We start from the raw sequence: 22,421 nt of genomic DNA, 5'->3' as shown, positions 1-22,421 counted from the left end.
TTCTGGTGTTTTTGTTAAATCGACATATTTTTCAACTATTTTTTTAAAGCTTCAGGATTTATCAAGATGCAGATAGAATATTTTTTCAATTGATAGTCTATGTTAGTGTTCTATTGTCATATCGAATTACCCCTTTCTGTCGGATTCTTTTTATATTAATTAGACTATTTTGGACTTTATTCTAGTACGAGTTAGAATACAAATATCACCCTTACATTGAACACAGTTCGAATGAATTTGGAAAATACAATTTGTTTTACATAATTTATTTACTTTTCACTTTCTAGTTTTTCCTAAGCATCAAAATGTATAAAATCAAAACTTTGCAACTCTCGTCAGGTTCCCCCCCACCCATAAATAGCTAAATCCGTGACAAGTTATAACGTACAGGAATATTCACAAAACTCATCAAGAATTTTTGTTGTTGTATAAAATGTGCTATGTTGATGGTGAAGAAACCATTGGGGTAATTATCCAACAAGATTATTAAAATAGGCAATGGCAGTAGCACTTTTGAATGGTATGGGTTGGCTACCTATCAACTAGTTGACTCCCAAGTAAACCTTTTGCACAAATATTGGGGGAAAGAGTCAAACTGAAGTAGGAAGTCATGCTACAACCAAAGTTAGCAAGGGATGGACTTGAGCACTTGCCAGATTGTAATTATTGAATTTTTGAACTCTCGATATTTCTCAATATGACAAATTCTATTAAATCCGTTTTGAAATGAGTCTAACCAATGGTTAGCAACTTCTAGTGGGGGAATGATTTACCACTTGGAACAAAAGAGAGAAAATATAGTTCACAGTGTAGCAGTAAGCATTGAAGGAGGATATATATTTAACTGCTAACATCATTCTATTTTACATCTATACATATCTCTGGAAAATGAGTAAATGAATGGAGATATTAATTAGATATCCTTATCCAATCGGCTTCTACTCTTAGCCAGATGCAGCTGTCATGTTATACAAGCTAGGAAGCAAATTTAACATCAATATCTAAAATATAAACTCAGATGGAGAAAGAAAAAGAAAAATATCACACTACAAATATTTCTAGAATTTAAAGTATATTATCTTAACTCACTAAATTTCAAGAATAGATACACCCTAAGCTGCTGTAAAGGAACCTTTTTTTTTTTATTGTCCAAGGGGAAGAGTAGGTTAGGATTCATTTGGTGGTCATTTTTTAAGCAGGAACCCAAGAAGAAAGAGCATGAAGAATACGGCCTTTCCATCCTTGTAAAACCCACTTGCCATCCTCATCGACTACAAAATCTTTATGATGTTCCTTCTTAATCTTTTCTTTCATACTATTCAAGAGTTGTGGAGCCAGTGGAAGTTGCTTGAACCCTGCTCTCTTGTTCCTAACCTGCCACTGCTTATAGGTCTCTGGCCTTTCAACTCTCTGTGGCCCCTCACAAGCTATGACATTCACAGCATCCCTTCCAAATATCCCTTTCTCAAACATCAGCCTATATGGATCTTCAGGAAGTGTATTAGCCTCAAACATATCAAACAATGCTGAAAAATGGAAGAGTGCCTCCCTGAAACGAGTCAGGAAAAATGGTGCATTATAAGTGCCATTGACAACCCCATGTATGAAGATGTTTGGATTTATCCTCCTGATCAACCTTAACACAGCATCTCTTGGACTGTCCACAGTCACAGTTTCATCAGATAGGTTCTTCAATCTGTGCAAACAGTTAACCACAGTTACTTCATTTCTATCAATCTTGAGGTCCTCAACTTTTATAGTTTCCCATTTCTGTGCAAGGCAATTGTACTCAAATGGGACTTGGAACCTCTTGCAGTACTTTTCAAGGTGCCTCCCTGTCTCCCCAACCCTTTCTGCAGGCCTAAACCCTGATTGAGGAAGATCAATTCCTGTAATACGAAGCCTTGGAGGCCCACCTGGCCTTTCTGAAAGACGCTGAATAAGGCAAGGCCACTGGAAACCATAGGAAATCCCAAAATCAATAATGTGAAGACTGCTTTCATTTTCTACTAGCTTCAAAATAGTTCTATTAGCCAAGAAATTTGACATCCTGACAAATGGACATGCTGTGATGTATACTTTGTAAGCTTTTAACATATCTGCAGCAGATGCAGACAAGAGCATATACTTTGGTGTTCCAGCAGCTAATCGTGTCTCAAGGCCATCAGCAAAGTAATGAGACAAACGCTGAAGTCCATCACCAAAAGGTGAAGAGTGCTGCCTAATCTGCTTCAGTATTTCACTTGCATTCCTTTGGTCATAGCTAGCCACTGCCTGTGCACATTGAGTTAGCATAGTCCATAAATCTACCATTGTACTTGTACTTGTTCCCTTGTTGGAACCTTTCTTTGAACGTGTTGTCTTTCCATTAGACCCTCCTGAGTCAGCAACGTGTGATGATTCGCGACCATTCTCAAAAATGGATGGACTTTTACCATCACGACAAAGCAGTACCTCATCGAACATTTCTGATGGCTCTGAATCATCAGAGTATACAGCTGAAAGCTTGGTTCCTCTCTCCACTTCTTCATGTGAGATATCATCCATATGATGGCTTCTCTTTTCCCTTGGTCCTCCGGCTGCTGTGGAACCCTGCATCACACTCTCTTCAATCATCCATGGCTTGCTCTCTGAATGAATGATATTCCAGGCTCCATTTAAATTTGAAAAATGAAGACCAGCTAGTGTCTCTCTAAATGGAGCAGGACCAATATCATAGGTGTTTTCTGGGGAATCAACTAAAGACCTTTGCAGGAAAGAAGACTCAAAATCACCACCACTGTTAACCCTATTATCAGACTCATAGGAATTATCAGTGGTGTAACTGCTATTGCTATCAGAACTAGTAGATCTACCAAAATTATCACCTGGGTCAGGGTTATCATCAGGGTAACAACCATGGAGTTGGCGGGGTGACGAAGGATAGCTACGACCCAGCACGTCATAGAATTGTTTTTCAGCAGCTTGGAGTCTCAAACAATCCTGCAACATGCAGGGTTTGCGCTCTAGGTCATCTTCTTCATCCATGAGGATGTCGCTTATGTATCTCAGAATGGGATTGGAATGTTTAGTACTCTCTGCAGATTCTCCATTTGAGCTTGTAACATAAGAAGGATCAGAATCACTAGGGGATTCTGAATGGTTTGAAGGAGATGATGATGAATCTTCCAACTTTAAACCAGTTCCTGGGTTTTGATTCAAACATACCGAGATAGGACCGTTTTCAAATATACATCGGTTCACGGAACCAGGAAAATTTTCCAGAAGGGAATCTGTAGAAAGCATGTTGTTTTTACTGAGATCTAGACGGAGATTTTTTTCCCGAGGAGCAAAAATCTTTTACTAGGCTGAAACTTTGATCACTCAGCGGTTCCAAAGACAGAACATGAACAGATCAAGTAGTAAAACTAATAATATGTTGAACAAAGTGAGATCAACAAACAAACAGTAAAAAAAAAAACACGGAACAAATTTCAGAAACCTAAACAACACAGACCCCCCTACTCCTTTTGAATAATATGAATTCCAGATTTTAATGAACAAGAAATGAATCAATCAAAATGAATAGGGAAGAAACAAACAGACTCTCTGATAGATAGAACCTAGTTGAAGTTTTGAGGCAGAGTACCTCGAAGAATTATAACATCGAACTAAAGAGTGAGGAGTAATCGGCAGAGGCTTGCTGAATGGGAATTATCCCATCATTATATAATTTAGAAAAAGTACCCTATTTTTTGGTGACATGGAAGTTTCTAGGAAGGTGTTTAAATAAATGTCACGTTTTATCAATTTTTTTTACATAAATTATCATGTGAATAATATTTTTTGTCAGAATGTCACGTGTTATAATTTGTTATAACTAGTAGCGAATTTCGTAGCCAATAATTTCGTGACACGTTGTCATATTGCAGACCAAATTCGCTACTAGTCGCAGCGAATTATGACACATTAGTTTTTTCCTGCGAAAGTGTGTCACGTATTAAAAAATTATATGCGAACATAATTTGTTACATAGGGTAGCGAATCTTGACATGTGTCATTCTTGTTGATTGTGCATTCTGACGTGGCATAATTTGCTACACTGTGTAACAAATTATTTACAAACATATTATTTCACGTGACACTCCGACAAAATTTACTAATTTACTGTTAAACGTAACACTCTTATAATTTTTTGTCAGACAATGACACAATGATGGTCAGTGTTCCTGTTTAAACATTTAAGGTGAGACAAGGTAAAGCCTCAGCCGCCACCTTTTATTCACTAGGTTGTAATTATCGAAAATATTTTCAATACTCCCGTTATATCCTGTGCTTCGTACAATTTTTTATTAAATATGATAAAAAATAATATTTTTACATTATTGTTACATTTATACTTATTTCCAACCTTATCCTATATTTTTCTACTTTGGGAAAATGAGGTTGTAATTATCATAACATTCAATAGTCATCCGGAGTCAGTAGTCACCGTAACTCATACACTGCCATGTGGCAATTAATGGTCCCCATTCCATGAAAGAAGAATCGATAGTCAAAAGCATGCACACAAATAGTGAAAGAAAAAGCAAATCCTTGACAGTCAAGTTATTGACCAAATACTATATTAAATTTGTCGAACCAATGTGAATGCATTTCATTGTGATAAGTGATAACATGTTCCTGCCTCCCATGATTCAATGCCATAGTCGGAGTTATTGACTTGTTCTAAACTTCTCAACTAAAAATAATTTATTATTGGCATGAATATCGTATCATAGAGGCCTTTCGACGATTCTAACTTTCTATGGGTACTAAGCGTTCAAGTCACGTGTGTGATGGGTGTGCGTTTATGTAGAGAGCTAATTAATATCTATTATGTCGTGTTACGCAAGATGTATCTCCATCGAATATTGACTCCCCCGGGGGTAACGCAAGATGTATCTCCATCGAATATTGACTCCCCCGGGCAAATATACACCCATCTCCTCGGGAGTTATTTTAGGATCTGTTTTATAGTATTTTGATTTTTTTCTTCAAGCATAGGTTATTCTGTCTACTTTTATTTTGTTTACTTTTGTCTACTTCTTTCAACATATTACAATCTCATCCTACCATAAATATTTGTGGAATAAAATAAACATTTTTTTCCTTTTCTTTTTCCTCACTTTCTCCCACACCCTTTCTCTCTCCTCTCCTTTCTCTCTTCCTTAGCAACTAAGATTGAAAAATTCCGGTAACCAAAATCATTTCTTCCAAAACGAAAAACTCGATAAAAAAAGAACAAAAAACACATACGATTATCAATTAAAAAACCTCCTTTTGCCTATAACTAAACAAAAATATCCAACAGATGCTTATTTCTTAGGGTTCATAGAGCGGGTCTTACTTAATTTCACTGAGCATATAGAAACTGATGAATGATGTGTTGGGATCTGATTCGTTTATTTGTCTATTCGTTTATTTGAATGTTTCGATATTGTTGTATTGTGTTTATTTGTATTTTGTTTCGATGTTATTGTATTGATGATGCAATTTTTTCATCGATGATTCACATAAATTAATCTTTTTTAGAAAAAAACAAACAAAATAATATGTATGGTGGGACGCGAAAACTTTGGTTACGAAAACAGTTCTTTGTGTAACTTCTCTTCACAGACACACACCCATTTCCATCTTATAATTTGTTTCTTAAAGTAGAGACCATGATTCAAAAACACACAATTTCAAACAGACCCAATTCTAAAGCAGTAAACTCCAATCAAACACAGAATTCAGAAACCCCCAATATTAACACCACACCAGTAATTCTTTAACTGTCAGAAAGGAATTATTTTTTCACGCAAAAAGTAAAGGAGAGGAAATTCAACCAAGGGAGGGGAGACAAGGGAGGAGAGAGAAAGAAAAGGGGGAAAAATATTTATTTTATTCCGCAAATATCTAACGTAGGATGAGATTGTAATCGAACGGTGTTGAAAGGGATAGGCAAAGGTAGGCAAAATAAGAGTAGGAAGAATAACCTATCCTTTTTCCCCCTTAAATTTGTTCTATAAAATATTTATAGAAATAAGTATTTTTTGTTATAAATAATATTGATTGTTGGTTGTCCATGACCGTTATGACCATTAAATGTACTGTAACCACTGAATAAGTAATTGTGATCATTTATCATAGTGTAACTGTCCTTGTCTTATGAGCGTATAAATAGAGGCATTAAAGAAAATGATAATACAAAAAAAATATATGCCCTTGTCTCTCTCTTATCTCTATTTTTTTCCTTTATTTTACAACAAGTTATTCCTATGTTCCAGATGGTCCTTTTTTAGTCTTTTTCCCCTTCATTTCCCCCACTTCTTCTTGTCCCTTTCTTTTTTACTTTTATTTATTTATATATACATATATTTTTATTTCATTTTATTTTATTTTATTATTTTATTTGTGTATTTTTATTTATTTATTTATTTATTTTTTATTTTTTATTTATTTTTACTTTTTTTCAACCGTTTTGTATCTTTCATGTGGGTTCATCTACCACCGACCCCAATTAATTTGGGATAAAGGTGTTGTTGATGTTGATGTTGATTTTACAACAAGTTATCATGGATCCTTCATTCATCTTTGTTTCATGGATCCTCTTATTTTAGAAATCCTAAATTTGCTTTTATCAAGGTTTTTGGTAGCACCCTGTCAGAAAAGCACTTGTTCTAAACACATAATATCTTCCATTAAGCTATGCAACCATTTCTAGTAATGACAGAAAGCTTGTATGAAGTTGCAACTGGTTACCTGGCAAATAGGTTTATGACCCTTCATACCCTTTATATGATGAGGAAGCTAAATGTGTATGCAGATTGTATGTCCCAACCATCTTGAGCAGTTCTTATCTTTTACAGGTAATTAATTCTTCACTATAAACGCACATAAATTCATGATCCGTTTATATTATATTATGATGAATTTAAAGTTATCATATTATGTGTTATACTTATATGTATGTTTGACCTTTATTGTTTTGGGAAAGAGATTTTGTTATGATTTTTCTTTCACAGTAGTCGTGTGGTAAATCTTTCTCTATATATTTGATTCGGGATTTGGTAACCATAATTAGTTTGATACTGATCGTACTGTAATGAATTATTAGGTAAGCCCATATTCTGTTATGATTTTTCTTTGGCAGTCATCATAAATTATTTTATTTCTCCACTATAAAGCTTAGATGGCAGTTTTCCTTTGAGCATTTTAATACTATTCTAAAGCTGATAATTTTGTTTGTGTATTAGAATATGTGTAATTAATTTTGCCTTTTATATTGCTATTAATTTTATGCTACATATTGCAATGATTTATGCTTGCAATTAAATGAAAGGTTATAAGTTTAACAATTTTGTTTTGTGTATAATATATTTTATTTCCATATGTTCAATAATATTCTGAAAATTGAATGCAAATAAAAAGTAATGATTATTAGAAATTAAATGCATTCTTCTCAATTTTGTTAATTAAAAATTAATGTTTTGATTATTGATAACGTTTTGAATATGTTCAATTGTAATGCATTCTTCTCAATTAGTTTACTTTTTGATTAAACAATAATGTCATAAGTTCAATTTTATTACGTTTTGATTATTGAAATTGAGAAGAAATTAAATGCATTCTTCTCAATTTTTTAATTAAAAATTAATGTTTTGATTATTGATAACGTTTTGAATATGTTCAATTGTAATGCATTCTTCTCAATTAGTTTACTTTTTGATTAAGCAATAATGTCATATGTTCAATTTTATTACGTTTTGATTATTGATAACTATTAGTTTACTTTTTATTTGAAATTGAACCGTTACAATTGCATTATATATGATTAAATCTCATAACCCTTAAATGAAAGGTTATAAGTTTAGCAATTTTGTTTTGGGTATAATATATATTTTTTTTTTTTTTGATAACAGGGTATAATATATTTTATTTCCATATGTTCAATAATATTCTGAAAATTGAATGCAAATAAAAAGTAATGATTATTAGAAATTAAATGCATTCTTCTCAATTTTGTTAATTAAAAATTAATGTTTTGATTAATGATAACGTTTTGAATATGTTCAATTGTAATGCATTCTTCTCAATTAGTTTACTTTTTGATTAAGCAATAATGTCATATGTTCAATTTTATTACGTTTTGAATATGTTCAATTGTAATGCATTCTTCTCAATTAGTTTACTTTTTGATTAAGCAATAATTTCATATGTTCAATTTTATTACGTTTTGATTATTGAAATTGAGAAGAAATTAAATGCATTCTTCTCAATTTTGTTAATTAAAAATTAATGTTTTGATTATTGATAACGTTTTGAATATGTTCAATTGTAATGCATTCTTCTCAATTAGTTTACTTTTTGATTAAGCAATAATGTCATATGTTCAATTTTATTACGTTTTGATTATTGATAACTATTAGTTTACTTTTTATTTGAAATTGAACCGTTACAATTGCATTATATATGATTAAATCTCATAACCGTCACAATAGTTTCGTGCATGGTTAAATGTCATTCAATAATTTAATGTATGAATTAGTGGATTTGATATGATTATGAATATGTATTAAATGATACAATAATTATTATTACCGTTATAGTTTTGTGAATTTTATAATTGAATGTAATTGTGTCACTTATGAATTTACATCATTAATGATTATTGTTACTGAAAGTTATAATTTTTAGATTTATTATTCATTTTTGAATACATTTGACAACCTTTAAAATGACAATTTTCGTGCGAACTGATTGTTATACATATAACATTTGAATTGATCATTTGAATCTATACTATTTTTGCTATAATTGTTGTTACATGCTTTATGTTTAGCATGAGTCTTGAAACCATCATATTTTATTTTCAATTATCATGGTGCTTTAAGGCATCGCATTAATTAGACCTTGAATATTTTTAATGCTTAATTTATAATATGAATTATCTTTTTTGAATCATTATTAATATTCATTCAATATATAGTTATTATAACATTTTTCCATATCTGAATGAGTGAAAATAATTATAATTTAGATCCGTTGTTCAAAAGCATTGCCTGAAGCAATCCATATCTAAAGGAGTAAAAATAATTATAATTTTAGATCTGTTGTTCAAAAGCATTTTCTGAAGCAAATGTCAAATCTGTGAATGACTCTAGCTATTGAGGGCTATGAGCACAAGTAATGATATAACCATTGCATGAAGCAAATGTCAAATATGTGAAAGATTCTAGCTATTGAGGGCTATGAGCACAAGTAATGATATAACCCTTGAAGAGATGATAGAAAATCCAACATTGGATCAAATCATGAAAAGGAAAGAAGCCAAACGAAAGTGGCTAATGAAATGAATATGACAAATTAAAATAAGGGCAAGTGTTATGATTTACATTTTTAAAATGCATATAGGGTGAAATATATGGGCTCATTCACCCATCATGTGGACATTTCAAATATTATGAATTTAATAGATGCATCTACAAAATGTCCACGTATATGTCTATTATCAACTTACATATTGTCATGTGCAAGATTGTTTGCTCAAATGATAATATTAAGAGCACAATAAAGACAATTCGTCTTCATAATGCTGGTGAATTTATATATTAGCAGAATTGTTAAATGTCTCCAATTGATTGCTAGAACACAAAAGCTCCCTATTTTTGCATAAGAATTTGCTATATTTTATGCTGCAGTACTTGTAGTTATCATGCTAATAAGTTATCATCTCCCCATTACATTGGCTTTAAGTCAGGAGTCAAATAATATTTTTGATGTGTGATTTATATTCTAATACTCGACCACAACGCACAAAGATGAATCCAAAATATAGTTGGAAATATATGTTGGATATGAATCTCCTTAAATAATATAATTAAATAATGATTGGAGATTTAGTGGATTATTGTTATCAGTTTTTCCAACATAAGGGGAAGAGAATATACAATACATAATGTATTATCATTATCTCATATAGGTCCTCGCACCAAGCAAATATAAGAAAAAGATATTATATATTGCCAGATGGTTTAACTGACCAATAAGTCTAATATTCCAACTGTAAATGCTCCAATTCATATTGTACATAGAAAAATGATCGGTTCCAAAGATAAAAATTCTCAAAAGGGGAGGAAAGGATCAAATGATTAAAATGATCATAATATGGAGACAATTCTTAATCTTAAAGACATAACTTTCATTAAACCTCGAGGAGGTTCAGGTACCTGAAAATAATGAAAATAAAGAGATCTCTCTTAGTTATGTCATTTCATGAAAAATTTAGAACCATAAAGATATAGTTGTCAACAACATTTTTGCAAATAATGAAATATTGAAACAAGACGAGGATCTTGAAGAAAAAAAATTGTTGATGAATAGAGAAATAATTGGCCAAAATATAAAGACGCAATTCATATTTAAAGTTTTTTCGACATAGGATCCAAACACATGAAGGTGTAAAGCTAGTGGGGTACAAATGTGCAAAAATTATAATGAGAAAATGAAGTCGTAAGATATAAAACACAACTTGTAGCACAATAATTTTCACAAAAGCTTGGCATTTATTATATGAAATATATGTATTCTCTTGTGGTGGATGCGATCACCTTCACACATCTTACTAATCTGGCAGTATATGAAAAATTGACATGCACCTAATAGATGTTATTATAGCCTATTTAGTGGCTTATTCGATCGATAGTGAAATATATATCCTAGAAGTATTTAAAACTCTTGAAGCATATAAGAATTTCCGAGAAATTTGTTGAATAAAACTTCAAATATCGATAAATGGATTAAAGAAATAAAAGTGTATGTGATATAATCGCATTGATAAAATATTTATCAATTGACTTATAATTTAAAGAGATTGTACATGGATAAAGAAAATCCATTGAGTACCCCAATGGTTATGAGATCGCTCAACATAAATAAAATATCTATTTCGCCCCCGTGAAAAATAATTTCCTAATCTTGAAATGCCAATGGGGCATAATATATAGGAGAGTTATAAGAATTGCCTTATTTTTTCCTTCACCAAGTTTTTATCCCACTGGATTTTTCTTGTGAAGATTTTTAATGAGACAATCTATTAGCGTAGGATTAAGGGTGAACATCCAAGGGAGAGTTATGAAAATATCAAATAAGTGGATGTTCAACTTTCGAACACCACATCTTCTCCCCTTTTTACCTTCACATATTTACTTTCTTGTTTGTAAGTCTATTAGCAGGATCATACTCTTATCCAACACGAAGATATTAGAATAATTATAATGCAGGTTATTTACCTGAGCCACACAAAGGCAGATCCCAAACAAGATTTCGATCACAAGTGGAAGCATACTTATTTCATGGCGTTCAACAAATTCGTTCAAGTGATAATATGGCAGAAGACATTACCTACTTCAAGTTTTGAGAAACTTTTATACAAGATTGAGATTCGTAAACTCAAAGATATTAAATAATGTTATGATCAGGGGGAGTAAAATATGTGCTGCACATTTTTTTTCTTAACCATGGTTTTTTCCCATTGGATTTTCCTGATAAGATTTTTAATGAGGCAGCCTCTAATATGTATTTCTTTTCAATAGGATCATTGGACATTCAAGGGGGAGTGCTATAAATAATATTGATTGTTGGCTGTCCATGACCGTTGAATATTCCGTAACCACTAAATAAGTAATTGTGATCATTTATCATATTGTGACCGTCCTTGTCTTATGAGCCTATAAATAGAGGCATCAAAGGAAATGATAATACAACAAGAATATATTCTCGTCTTTCTCTTATCTCTATTTTTTTCCTCGTTAACTATATTTATTTTACAACATTTTCTGTATTTTTTGTTTTAAAGGTTAAAAAATAAAACATAAAATAAAAATAACTCATATATATTCTTTATATGTGATTTTTAAAAAAAGTTATAATTTAATTTTTTTTTCACAAAACAAACCTTATCAAATGAATTTTTTTGTTTTTATGTTCTGAAAAATGAATACAAAAAAACTGTTTTTAGAAACAATATTCAAAGTTCAAACAGGACTTTAAACACTGACAATCTCCATATATGTCTAATAGGGGTGTTTGACCGGTTTGGAGTTTCTCTTACTTAAATTTACGAATTTGGTATTCAGTTGGAAGAAATTACGATTTGGGGTCTTTGAGTGCCGCTGGGGGGATCCAACGACTCTAAATGACGCAACCCCCATCCCCGCGGCACGTTTGGCTGAATTTTTTTTTCCGGATATAGTGCCGCATGCACCCCCTATCGGCACTCAATAAATAATATTTTATTGAGTGCCATTGGGTATTTTTAAATGAGTTCCGCTTGAAGATGGGGGCGACACTGTGCTGGAAATAAAATAAAAATCTTTTAAAACGAGTGCCGCAAGGGAGGGTGGGCGACACTGGGTTAAAAAAAAAAATTAGAGATTTAAATGAGTGCCGCAGGGGATTGGGGGCGAGATTTAGATTCGCTGGGACACCCCGCGGCACTTAAAAACCCCAAACGGTAATATTCCCCAACCAGATACCAAATTCGTAAATATAAAGAGGAAAAACTCTAATGTGGTCAAAGAGCCTGTCTAATAGCCTATTTGGTACCTCTTATTTTTTAAGCCTAAAAGTTGCTCATTAAAAAAAAAACACATATTTCAAAAAAAAAAAAAAGACCGATACAATTTAAAAAAAGTTCTTCCTAAGAGTTTTTGGCTTTTCATTTTTTTCTTTATTATAAAATAGGAAGATGTTATACTTACAACCTATTTTCTTTTACAACCTCTTACAATCAATATCTTAACTGTTGATTTCCGTCAATCAACGGTTAAGATTTTTGCAAATAAAATTATTAAATAATTATTAATTCACAATAAATCTTAACCGTTGATTGACGGAAATCAACGGTTAAGATATTGGTTGTAAGAGGTTGTAAAGGAAAATAGGTTGTAAGTATAACCTTTTCCTATAAAATAAGCTTTTTGTTATAAAAGATTTTGTAAAAACGTGGTTGACCTAACTTTTATTTATAAGAAGAAAAAAAACTAAAAAAAAAATATCTCCCAAATAAGCAGTGAGTACATACATTATTCTCATAAATTGTTTCGCAGACTCACAGTCACAATAATTGTTTTTTATGTTTGCTTTATATAAAGTCAAAAGTCCTATCATAGAAGCCAAGGACATAGGAAACTTATCTTATCTTTTAATAATTGTTACATGCACAACATTATGGATTAGTTATATGTGTTATATCAGAAGCGCTTCATATTAGAAAATTCTCCCACTCGAAGCTTCAGCAACATTCTTTAAGTAGTGTTTGGTATAGATACATTCCCCTAATCCAAGTTTATGCAGTGACTTTCTCTTTTGTTTTATCCTTCAAATTTATATTCTTTTTTGACCATACATAAATAATTATCAATTGGAGCAGTCGATGCATAGAGGAATCCAACCTCTTCTCTGAAAACGAAATGGAAAGCAAGGAATTTAAAATCCGTCCTAGTAGAACAAGATCCTGAACGGAGAATATTTTTTTTCCAATATTCCACCATTTACTAAGATCCACTAATTAATTAGTTACATTTAATTTAAACGATTAATTGATCTTAGCAAATGTCCCCGGTTATTTCGGCGATGCTTGTTCCCCTTATACTAAATTATCATGTAATGTCATGTAAGCTCCATCCATGACATCAATCAATCTCTCTCTCTTTGCAGTTTGCGATCAGTATGTCAGTTGTGTCTTGTAGAGTATGGATTTGTTTAAGGGTCTAATTAAATTAAAACATTATTACAATTTTTTTAAAATATGGATTTTGATCTTATCACATTCCAAGCAATAACTTTGATTTTAAAATCGCAATTAGACAAAGACAACCGTAAATCATGTTCAATTAAACTACGATAGCCCTAAAATCACGTTCATTTCATTTCAGCCATTGGCACATGAGATAGACCAGACGGCGGTAGCTGCTGCTGTAGCCTGTAGGGACCTGTTATGGTTGGACTTTGATGCACAAAATGTGGCCCTTGATAAATATATTTCTATCTCATCTTGGTTTTATGTCATTGATGCTTTCATCAATGCCTTATAAATTGAAAAGTAAAAGACATGTGGGGTGTCATTAATCCGCGTCTTCAATTATTTGGATTGCACCTTTATAGTTTATTATTATTTCCATACTCCGTCCATTAACTAATGTATAATATTTTACTCTTGTTTGAAAGGGTTTCCTTATATTAGACAGATACATGCCCCATGAGGCCAAATGTGTATCTCTCAACACCATCATGACGTACCTGAAATTTGCATCGTCGTTCATGATTGGATGAAAGAAACCTTGCTCATTGAAGAAACGAAAACAAAACTCTGGAGCTATGAGTAAAAAACACTCTCTCTCTGCTTTAACTTTTGCCAAGGAATCTTCCGGTTGGATTTGGATATCGAGTAAATACTTTAATTATAATAGATTTATAATGTTAGCATTTGTTTATCTAATTTAGTATGCTTTTTTATATATAATTTGAGGCGGCTAATTTTTTTTTTTATCAATCATCGTAACTCTTCGGTCGATGGGGTTGTGGCTACCTCGAAACATTTTTCATCTGTGCATGCACATATTATTTTCAAGCCAAATATATTATACTTTCTCCCAGCTTTTCCTCAAATCATTTCCGTAAAAAGAATAAAATAAGAGAGGAATAAACGATTTTGGACTCATTGATAGGACTTTGTTAACATTTAAATAAAACTTTTTTTTATGTATTTGTTGTGTTTTTTTAATAATTATAATATGCATAGTATTTTTTTAGTTACTTTATTTTTTTTAATGATTATATAGTTAATATCTACAAAATAATACACATATCATGACTTATTAGAAAAGTATATTATAAACACCTAAATAACTTTATATTTAATTTATTGGAGAATGTTATACTTACAATCTATTTTTATTTTTTTTTGGTTTCCCTATGTATCCTCCAGCCGACAGCCAAAGACTAATCCTTTCGATGCGGTAGATCACATTAAATGAGTAAACCTCTTCCAACAAAGCCTTTTCCACACGCATGGCCAGGGATCAAACCCCTGTCAGCATGCTTAAGGAACCCAGCTATCTATCAACTGTGCTGGGCTTTGTTGGTACTGACAATCTATTTTCGTTTACAACTTCTTACAACCATATTAACTGTTGATTTCTGTCAATCAACGATTATAATTTATTGTGAATTAATAATTAATTAATAAATTTGATTTGAGAAAATCTTAACCGTTGATTTATGAAAATTAACAATTAAGATATGATTGTAAGAGGTTATAAACGAAAATAGGTTGTAACCTCTCCTAATTTATTACCTTTTGCTTAATAAAACAAGAATAGGAAACGTGCCACTTTAGAATAATATATCTAATTTGATCTATGGTCGTATGTATCTCTTAATCAATGTACAGGTCAAAGCGACTATTCTTTTCCTTATAACCGCATTTCCGTGATTGAATATGAGATTTGCTAAACTTACAGATTCGTTTTTTTATATTGTGGCGTTTGGTTGGAGAAAAATTATTTTTTTATTCGAAAATCATGATTTTTAGGAATACGTTGGAAAAATAGATTTTTTAAAAATGTTATTAAAAAATTATTTGGTAAGTTAAAAATATTTCTAAAAATGTTGAGTTAATTTTCTTGATACTATGTTTAGTTATGTTAAATTTTTTCTTGCCATGAGAATCTTAAAATATCACTAAATGATGGTATTCTTGGATGATATTTTTAGAAAATTTTACACATAAAATAAAATCTCAAAAAAATCAGATTCCCAAAAAATTTTTAGAAATCTCACACCAAATATATATAAATAAGATTATTATCTTCAATTTTCCAGAATCATAAACTTTTTTTTCTACCAAAAAGCTTAGGACAGAAAAGATTATTCCATTTTACGGTTAGGAGACATTTGGTATGGGGGAATTTTTTTTATCTGGGAATCATGATTTTCAGGAATATGATTGGAAAATGAGTTTTTTTGGAAATGTTACCAAAAAGTTATTTGGTAGGTTAAAATATTCCCGAGAATGTTAGGTTAATTTTCTTGATGCTATGTTTGGTTGTATTTAATTTTCCCTTGTCATGAAAATCCTAGAATACCACCCCCTGTGTGATATTCTTGGATATAATTTTCAAAAAAATTGACACACAAAATAAAATCTCAGGAAAGTCAGATTCTCGAAATTTTTTTAAAAATCCTGTAACCAAACGATGCATTCATAATTACCCAACCAAGAAATTCTAGGAAAACAAAAAAAGTTCTGTTAACAAACGGGCCCTTAATGTATATAGAAAATTCTATGACTTATGGTGGTAGCATTAAACCCAATAGATATGGCAAAAAAAAATTAATTTATTATAATTTAAATAAATAATTACGGATATATAACTGTTTCGAAACTATTTATGAATCTATTGCAGTTATTCACGTTCAAATTAGGCATGACCATTCACTTCTGACTTAGGCGTATCTCACCAGGCATTCACGCCTAGAAAAGGCGTGACCAGTTATGCCTCTTTTAGGCGTGACCAACCTCACTACTTTCGGTGCTGACATGTGGCATAAAAAAAATCAATAATTTGACCGTAAAATTTTGGAAGGCCATAACTTTTGACTCGAGTATCTAAATTAGGTAGAAAAATTTTAATTTCACATAACTTTTCGAGATCTACGTAATGACATCTCATTGAAGGGAAATTTGTTGAAAATTCTTCCAAAATTTGGGATATTTTATCATAAAACTTCATAAGGCTATAATTTTGGTCTCAGGTGCCCGAACCAGTTTTTTTTTTATTCCGCATAACTTTCTGAGATAAACATGTTTGGTATATTTTATATTTGTGAGTGTGAGTGATGTTATTTAAGTTGAAGTATCGTCTCTCATAAATATAGTTTGAATTTGCAACAATGGTACCATAATTATAGGGATGTTTGCTAGGAAATTTTCTAATCATAACAATGATTTTCTCTCCATCAATGTTGCAGCTCATGGTGTTGGTTCGGTAAGAACTCGGAGGCTTTTGGGTTTGTGAGAGATAAATTATGTCAAATGAGATGTCATTGCATAAATCTCCAAAATTTACATGAAAAAAAAAACCTGATCTGGGCATCCGAGGCCAAAGTTATTATCTTTCGAAGTTTTACGGTCAAACTGTTGATTTTTTTATGCCACCACCGGATGAGTCACACCTCCTTTAAGCGTAACTACCTTCGTGGTCACATCTCCTTTAGGCTTGAGTGGTCATGCACAAAATAGGTGTGAGTAACTGCAATAGATTCGTAAATAGTTTGAAAAGTTATATATTCGTAATTATTACGCAGTAATGAGGATGTGTGAATCAAGATAAATCGTATCTTTCTTCATCTTTCTCTTTTCTACTTTAGGATTGGATGTGTGATTGAATATCTTAGATGCAGCAACCTAGATCTCAGCTCGCCTCTAAGTAGAAAGTGAAACAACAAATCCCTGTCTTAGGAACCTCTCCTCTGCCACTGCCAAGGATTCCATCTCAATTTGTTCCCAAAAATTGAAAAAGGACAAGAAATTTGAAACCCAACAATAAGTAAGTGAAATCAACAAATATACCCAAAGCTAATTAAAAGAAGACAACATATTTTTTTGAAGTACAAAGAAGACAACATATTCACTTCATATGATGTTATATATGTTAGCCGAAGTACATCACTAATACAGCATAAAAACCTGCCAGACGGAACAGAACATACTTCAGCTGTCCCCAAACTGAACAGGAGTAAAAAATAAATAAAAATAAAAATGATGTTATCGAAACTAATGTGGGAACTCTTTTTGCATGTTATTGTTGGGAGCAACTAACGAAATTTTAAAGTGATGATTAATTTCTATTTCTTTTAAAAAAATGACAACGTTATCTTTTTTCTTTAAAATTTTAAATTTTAAAAGTAATTATACATGTCTTTTGAGGGGCGCGCCTTGGATAACTGATAAGATTGTTTCTTTGTGACATAAAAATCATCCATCACCCCTACATTTACAAAGTATCGGTGAGTCTTGTGTAGTAAAATTTGCCCTAATTATACATATATTCCTTAATTTTATTGAATTAAGGAATACCTATTCATCGGAGTGCAAGGTGTTCTGATCCCTTTAAATAAGGTATCAGATTTGAGAAATGAAGGGATTAAACAAGTGCTGAAAAAGCTTTACCTCTGAATTAAAAAAATACATATATGGATTATCACTAACAAAATTAAATCTTCTAATTGACAAAGCACATCAATGTTGACAATCAAATTTTAACATTAAAACTCATCCATTACTAATAAATAAATAAAGAAATAAATAATAGGACACACACAGAAAATATGCTTGTGATAATTACAACAACTCTTTACATTCTCAAACAAGAGATACCAAAATTTTAGTACGGGGAATGATTCGTTCACAAATTTTTTTATAAATTTTTATAAATTACACTATGTATTCCCGGGAGAACATACTATTCTCCTGAGAGTATATAATGTAGTTTATAAACAAAAAATTTGTAAATATAATTCTCTTTTTTTAGTATTTCTAAGTATATCTAAAAGTGAAAATAAGCGACAGGGACTTCATGAGGAAGCCCACCAAAGATATTGTCAGCTCCATTGAAGGAATGTATGTCATGCATATTTCACATTCGAGTAAAGCTACAGGATCCAAATAAGTTATATATTAGAGAACAACCATACGACGTTTGTTAGCTGTCAGCAACATTTGAATATTTGAATACCAGATAACCGTTATATGACTCTTGTGTAGTTAGCTTATACTTAGATATTGTTTTCAATTATACATATCATGTAACAGCTTTTTATCAAGCAATGTAGCCGATGAGCAAATTTTATGTCAAATTTATAATTATAACTTGTTAAGATTTGTCAGAAGCTCAAACTTTGTTTTAGGTGCTGCAATTAAGGCGGCGGAAAATGTTAGGAGAAGCTGACATTTGTTAGCATTTGAATCTGAACAGTATTTTTTTTTTTGGTAGTTAAAAGTTTGAATGGGGTTAGACATTACTATCCTACCAGAATTGGGGCAAACCTCTCTTTGAGAATTTCTGGAAAGAATTACAAATTACTCACTAACAAAATTCTCACATCTGTTAACTGGATTCAAACTCACATTCTTACGAGATATAAGTCAAATCCTTAACTAACTGTGTGTACTCTCCTTGACAATCTGATTAGTATTTTAGTTTAAATTTTTCTGACAACAATAGATAAAGATATGAAGATCTTTGCCGGTGGAGCAAATCACCAGCCATTTTTTCGATTAGATGCCATGAGTGAAAATAAATAATTTCACAGAAGTTGCCGCGTTAAAGTGAAATTTAAAAGAAGGAACCAACAAGAAATAACTACCACCGGAAAAACTAACTGAACGTAGTTATCCATTTTAAATTAATCACATCTTGTCAGCTCAGTACTTAATTTGTCTCAAGAGACAAGGTACCCTGCAAAAATATTTCACCAATTTATTAGATATGAAGTGCCTAACACGTGATGGTCAGAGAAAATATCTCAACATTTTGATTGCAAATATTCAGGCACACATGCTAAAACGGCATTTCTACTCTAATACATCCTTCTTGTATCGATACTTTAAAATATTTATATTATTTTCGATATTTTCTGACACTCCAACATACATTGTTGAGATTCAAAAATGATTTCAAAGATTATGTTGCATTTTTAGTTCTTAGATTCGTTAGATTACCATTACTCTTCTATTGAGTTTAATATAAATATATAAGATATCTTATGTTCATTTACAAAATTGATGGATATTATAAATTTAGTTTCATTTTTTTATTAAATTATTAAATATTAAATATAATATACACTACATAAATTAAAAATATTATGTAATATTAAAACGTGTCCTAACATGTCAAAATTTAGCATTTTTTAGAATTAACGTGTCAGAGTATCGTGTTATGTCATATCCCATGTCCTGTATCAGTGTGATTCATCGTAGCTTATCATTATAGAATTTGAACTACATTCAAAAGTCAAAATTCCACCAGGGAAGTAAGTTCTGCAAAGATTTTAGAAAGTAACTTGGTGCAAAGCGTGGAAGAATGTTCATCAGAACACCTGAAGGTTAAACAAATAGAGCAGACCGGGGATACCAGAACCTGAAACCATTTAAAGAGCACATAAACATAAACATTTGTTATTGAAGACAGTGAGTGATATTAAATCACTAGAGGTTTGAACCCATGTAAAGAACAGAAGGGAGTAAATGATCAGAATTATCAGATACAGTGTAATTAAAACAACTCAGAACAGACTTACTTATAGTCAGTATAAAGAATCAGACAGATGAATGTATGCAGTAGATGAATTAAATCCGAGTCCACAGAACGTGTTTCCTTAAGACAATTTCCCCCCTCATTGATGCCTAAGGTTGATGGACACTTGTCTTCCAGGATAGAACGGATTTCGTCTGAAGAGTGGTGGCACTACCAGTCAACAGCTCAAACGAACACAACAATTGCCAGAGGAAACTACACCGGAGGATGAACGAAAGTATGCAAACCGGAGGTTTGGTGTAGAAAAAATCGGATAAATTTCTGAAGGTGTCAGTGTCTATATAGACACTGACCGGTCACGATGAGCCGCCGGCGACGAACAGTGACCGTTCCGATGAACAGGTACAACCAGTGACCGGTTCAGCGAGCAGACACAACCGGTGACCGGTTTGCGAAAGGGAATAACCAGTTCAGTTCAAAATTGCTCAAAAAATCGACGGGTTGTAGAAACGTTTGGGTTTGAATTTTGGAGGGAAGCAAGGACAAAAAATTAAAAAATAATCTTTATTATACACCTATGAACCGAACCGGCCGAACGGCGGCAGCGGTGGCGTGCGGTGGACCAAAGCCCACCTAGCTCCTCCCCCTCCACAAAATGTGTAGTGACCCAAGGGCCAATCTAAGAGAGTGAGGTGAGAGCTTATAAACTCTCTCACTTCCTACTAGTTGTCCAATGTGAGACTTGTTAATATCCACACACCTCTTCATCTTCCTTTTTCTCTTTTCTTTATTAACCCACTTCTTATTCATAACCAATAGATTATTGTTCATAAATTCCAACAACATTGGAACACACATGCTGAAATATCTCAAATACGCACCAAGCAGTAGAATCTAGAATCTATGGCTGATTCATAGAATGATAACTTTAGTCTAGTATGAGTTCTGAAACAAGTCCAAGGGTTCAGTAGCACCTTATTATGCGGGCACCCAACAAGTGGAAGCATACAAAATGCGGCCCTTCCAACCTTGAAGCATCCAGTTGTTGTCTACATCAAAGACAAAATCTCTATGGTACCATTCCCTTAACTTTGTCCTAAATTTGGCCAGTAATTCCTCATTCAGTGGAAGCTGTTTGAAACCAGCCCTCGTAATCCTAACTTCCCACTCTTTGTATGTCTCAGGCCTCTCAATTCTCTCGAAGCCTTCACATACTATAAAGCATTTATAGCCTCCAGACCCAAAAGCTCTCTCTCAATCATCTTCAGCTTGGGAGGTCCACCATCTCTATTTGCTAAAAACTTAAAAAGAATAGGCCACTGGAAACCATATTGGATACCAAAATCAATAATATGAAGGGTTTCTGCCTTTTCAGCTGCTTTCATAATCATTTTATTTGCAAATGAATATGCAAACTTCTTGAAAGGGAAGGCAAATATAAAAACTTGGTAAACTTTCAAAAACTCAGCAGCTGTTATCCTATTGAAGCTCAGAGAGTTAAAAAATCCATGTGCACTGGTACCATCGCCAAGCAAGCTTGTCTCAAGGCCATTGGCGAAGTAATGAGCCAACCTCTGCGATGCATCTCCAAAGGGAGAAGAATGTTGCCTGATCTGGTTTAGTAGTTCGTTGGCAGCACTATTGTCATTGACATACACAGCTTGTGCACATAGAAGCAGAAGACTCTTCAAATCCATGGTTTCCTTCTTCCTTCCTTGTTTCATAGCATGAGCCATATCTCCATCAGATTTTTCACCTGGCTGTTTAGTTTTCAGTTCCTCACACAGTGTCAGTGGCACATTCTCTACACAAAGCAACACTCGATCAAACATTTCTGATAACTCACTCTCATCAACAACACCAACTGTTGATTGCTTATTACTTCCCGCTTCTTCTTTGGTTTCTGTTTCTTCGGAACCAGGAAAAATATCAAGAATGGAACCCGTAGATAGCATTTTGCTTGCAAAGACCAGAAACTGAACAAGAAATTACACTTTTTAGTGAAATCTAGCTGAATATTGTCTCCTAGGAGCAAAAATCTTTAACTAGGCTGAACTTTGACCACTCAGTAGTTTCACATCAAGTAATTGAACT

At 32.4% G+C, this 22,421-nt stretch overlaps 1 protein-coding gene across 1 annotated transcript; it reads right to left on the bottom strand.

Annotated features, from left to right (window-relative positions):
* Nucleotides 1-833: 833 nt before the first annotated feature.
* Nucleotides 834-3,664, bottom strand: LOC133311426 (scarecrow-like protein 14). The gene has a single exon (XM_061512479.1). It carries the CDS (start codon nt 3,283-3,285, stop codon nt 1,192-1,194), a length of 2,094 nt encoding a protein of 697 aa, XP_061368463.1. The 5' UTR covers nt 3,286-3,664; the 3' UTR covers nt 834-1,191.
* Between the last annotated feature and the right edge of the window lie 18,757 nt (nt 3,665-22,421).

Source organism: Gastrolobium bilobum, unplaced genomic scaffold, assembly GCF_033153095.1.
Source record: "Gastrolobium bilobum isolate Gb01-03AN ecotype WA unplaced genomic scaffold, APGP_CSIRO_Gbil_v1 utg14925, whole genome shotgun sequence".
Classification (NCBI taxonomy): Eukaryota; Viridiplantae; Streptophyta; class Magnoliopsida; order Fabales; family Fabaceae; genus Gastrolobium; species Gastrolobium bilobum.
This window is presented reverse-complemented; position numbering and strand designations above follow the sequence as displayed.

Excerpts from the sequence above, each read along its gene's own strand:
- LOC133311426 (XM_061512479.1), bottom strand. The coding sequence starts at position 3,285 with ATGCTTTCTACAGATTCCCTTCTGGAAAATTTTCCTGGTTCCGTGAAC.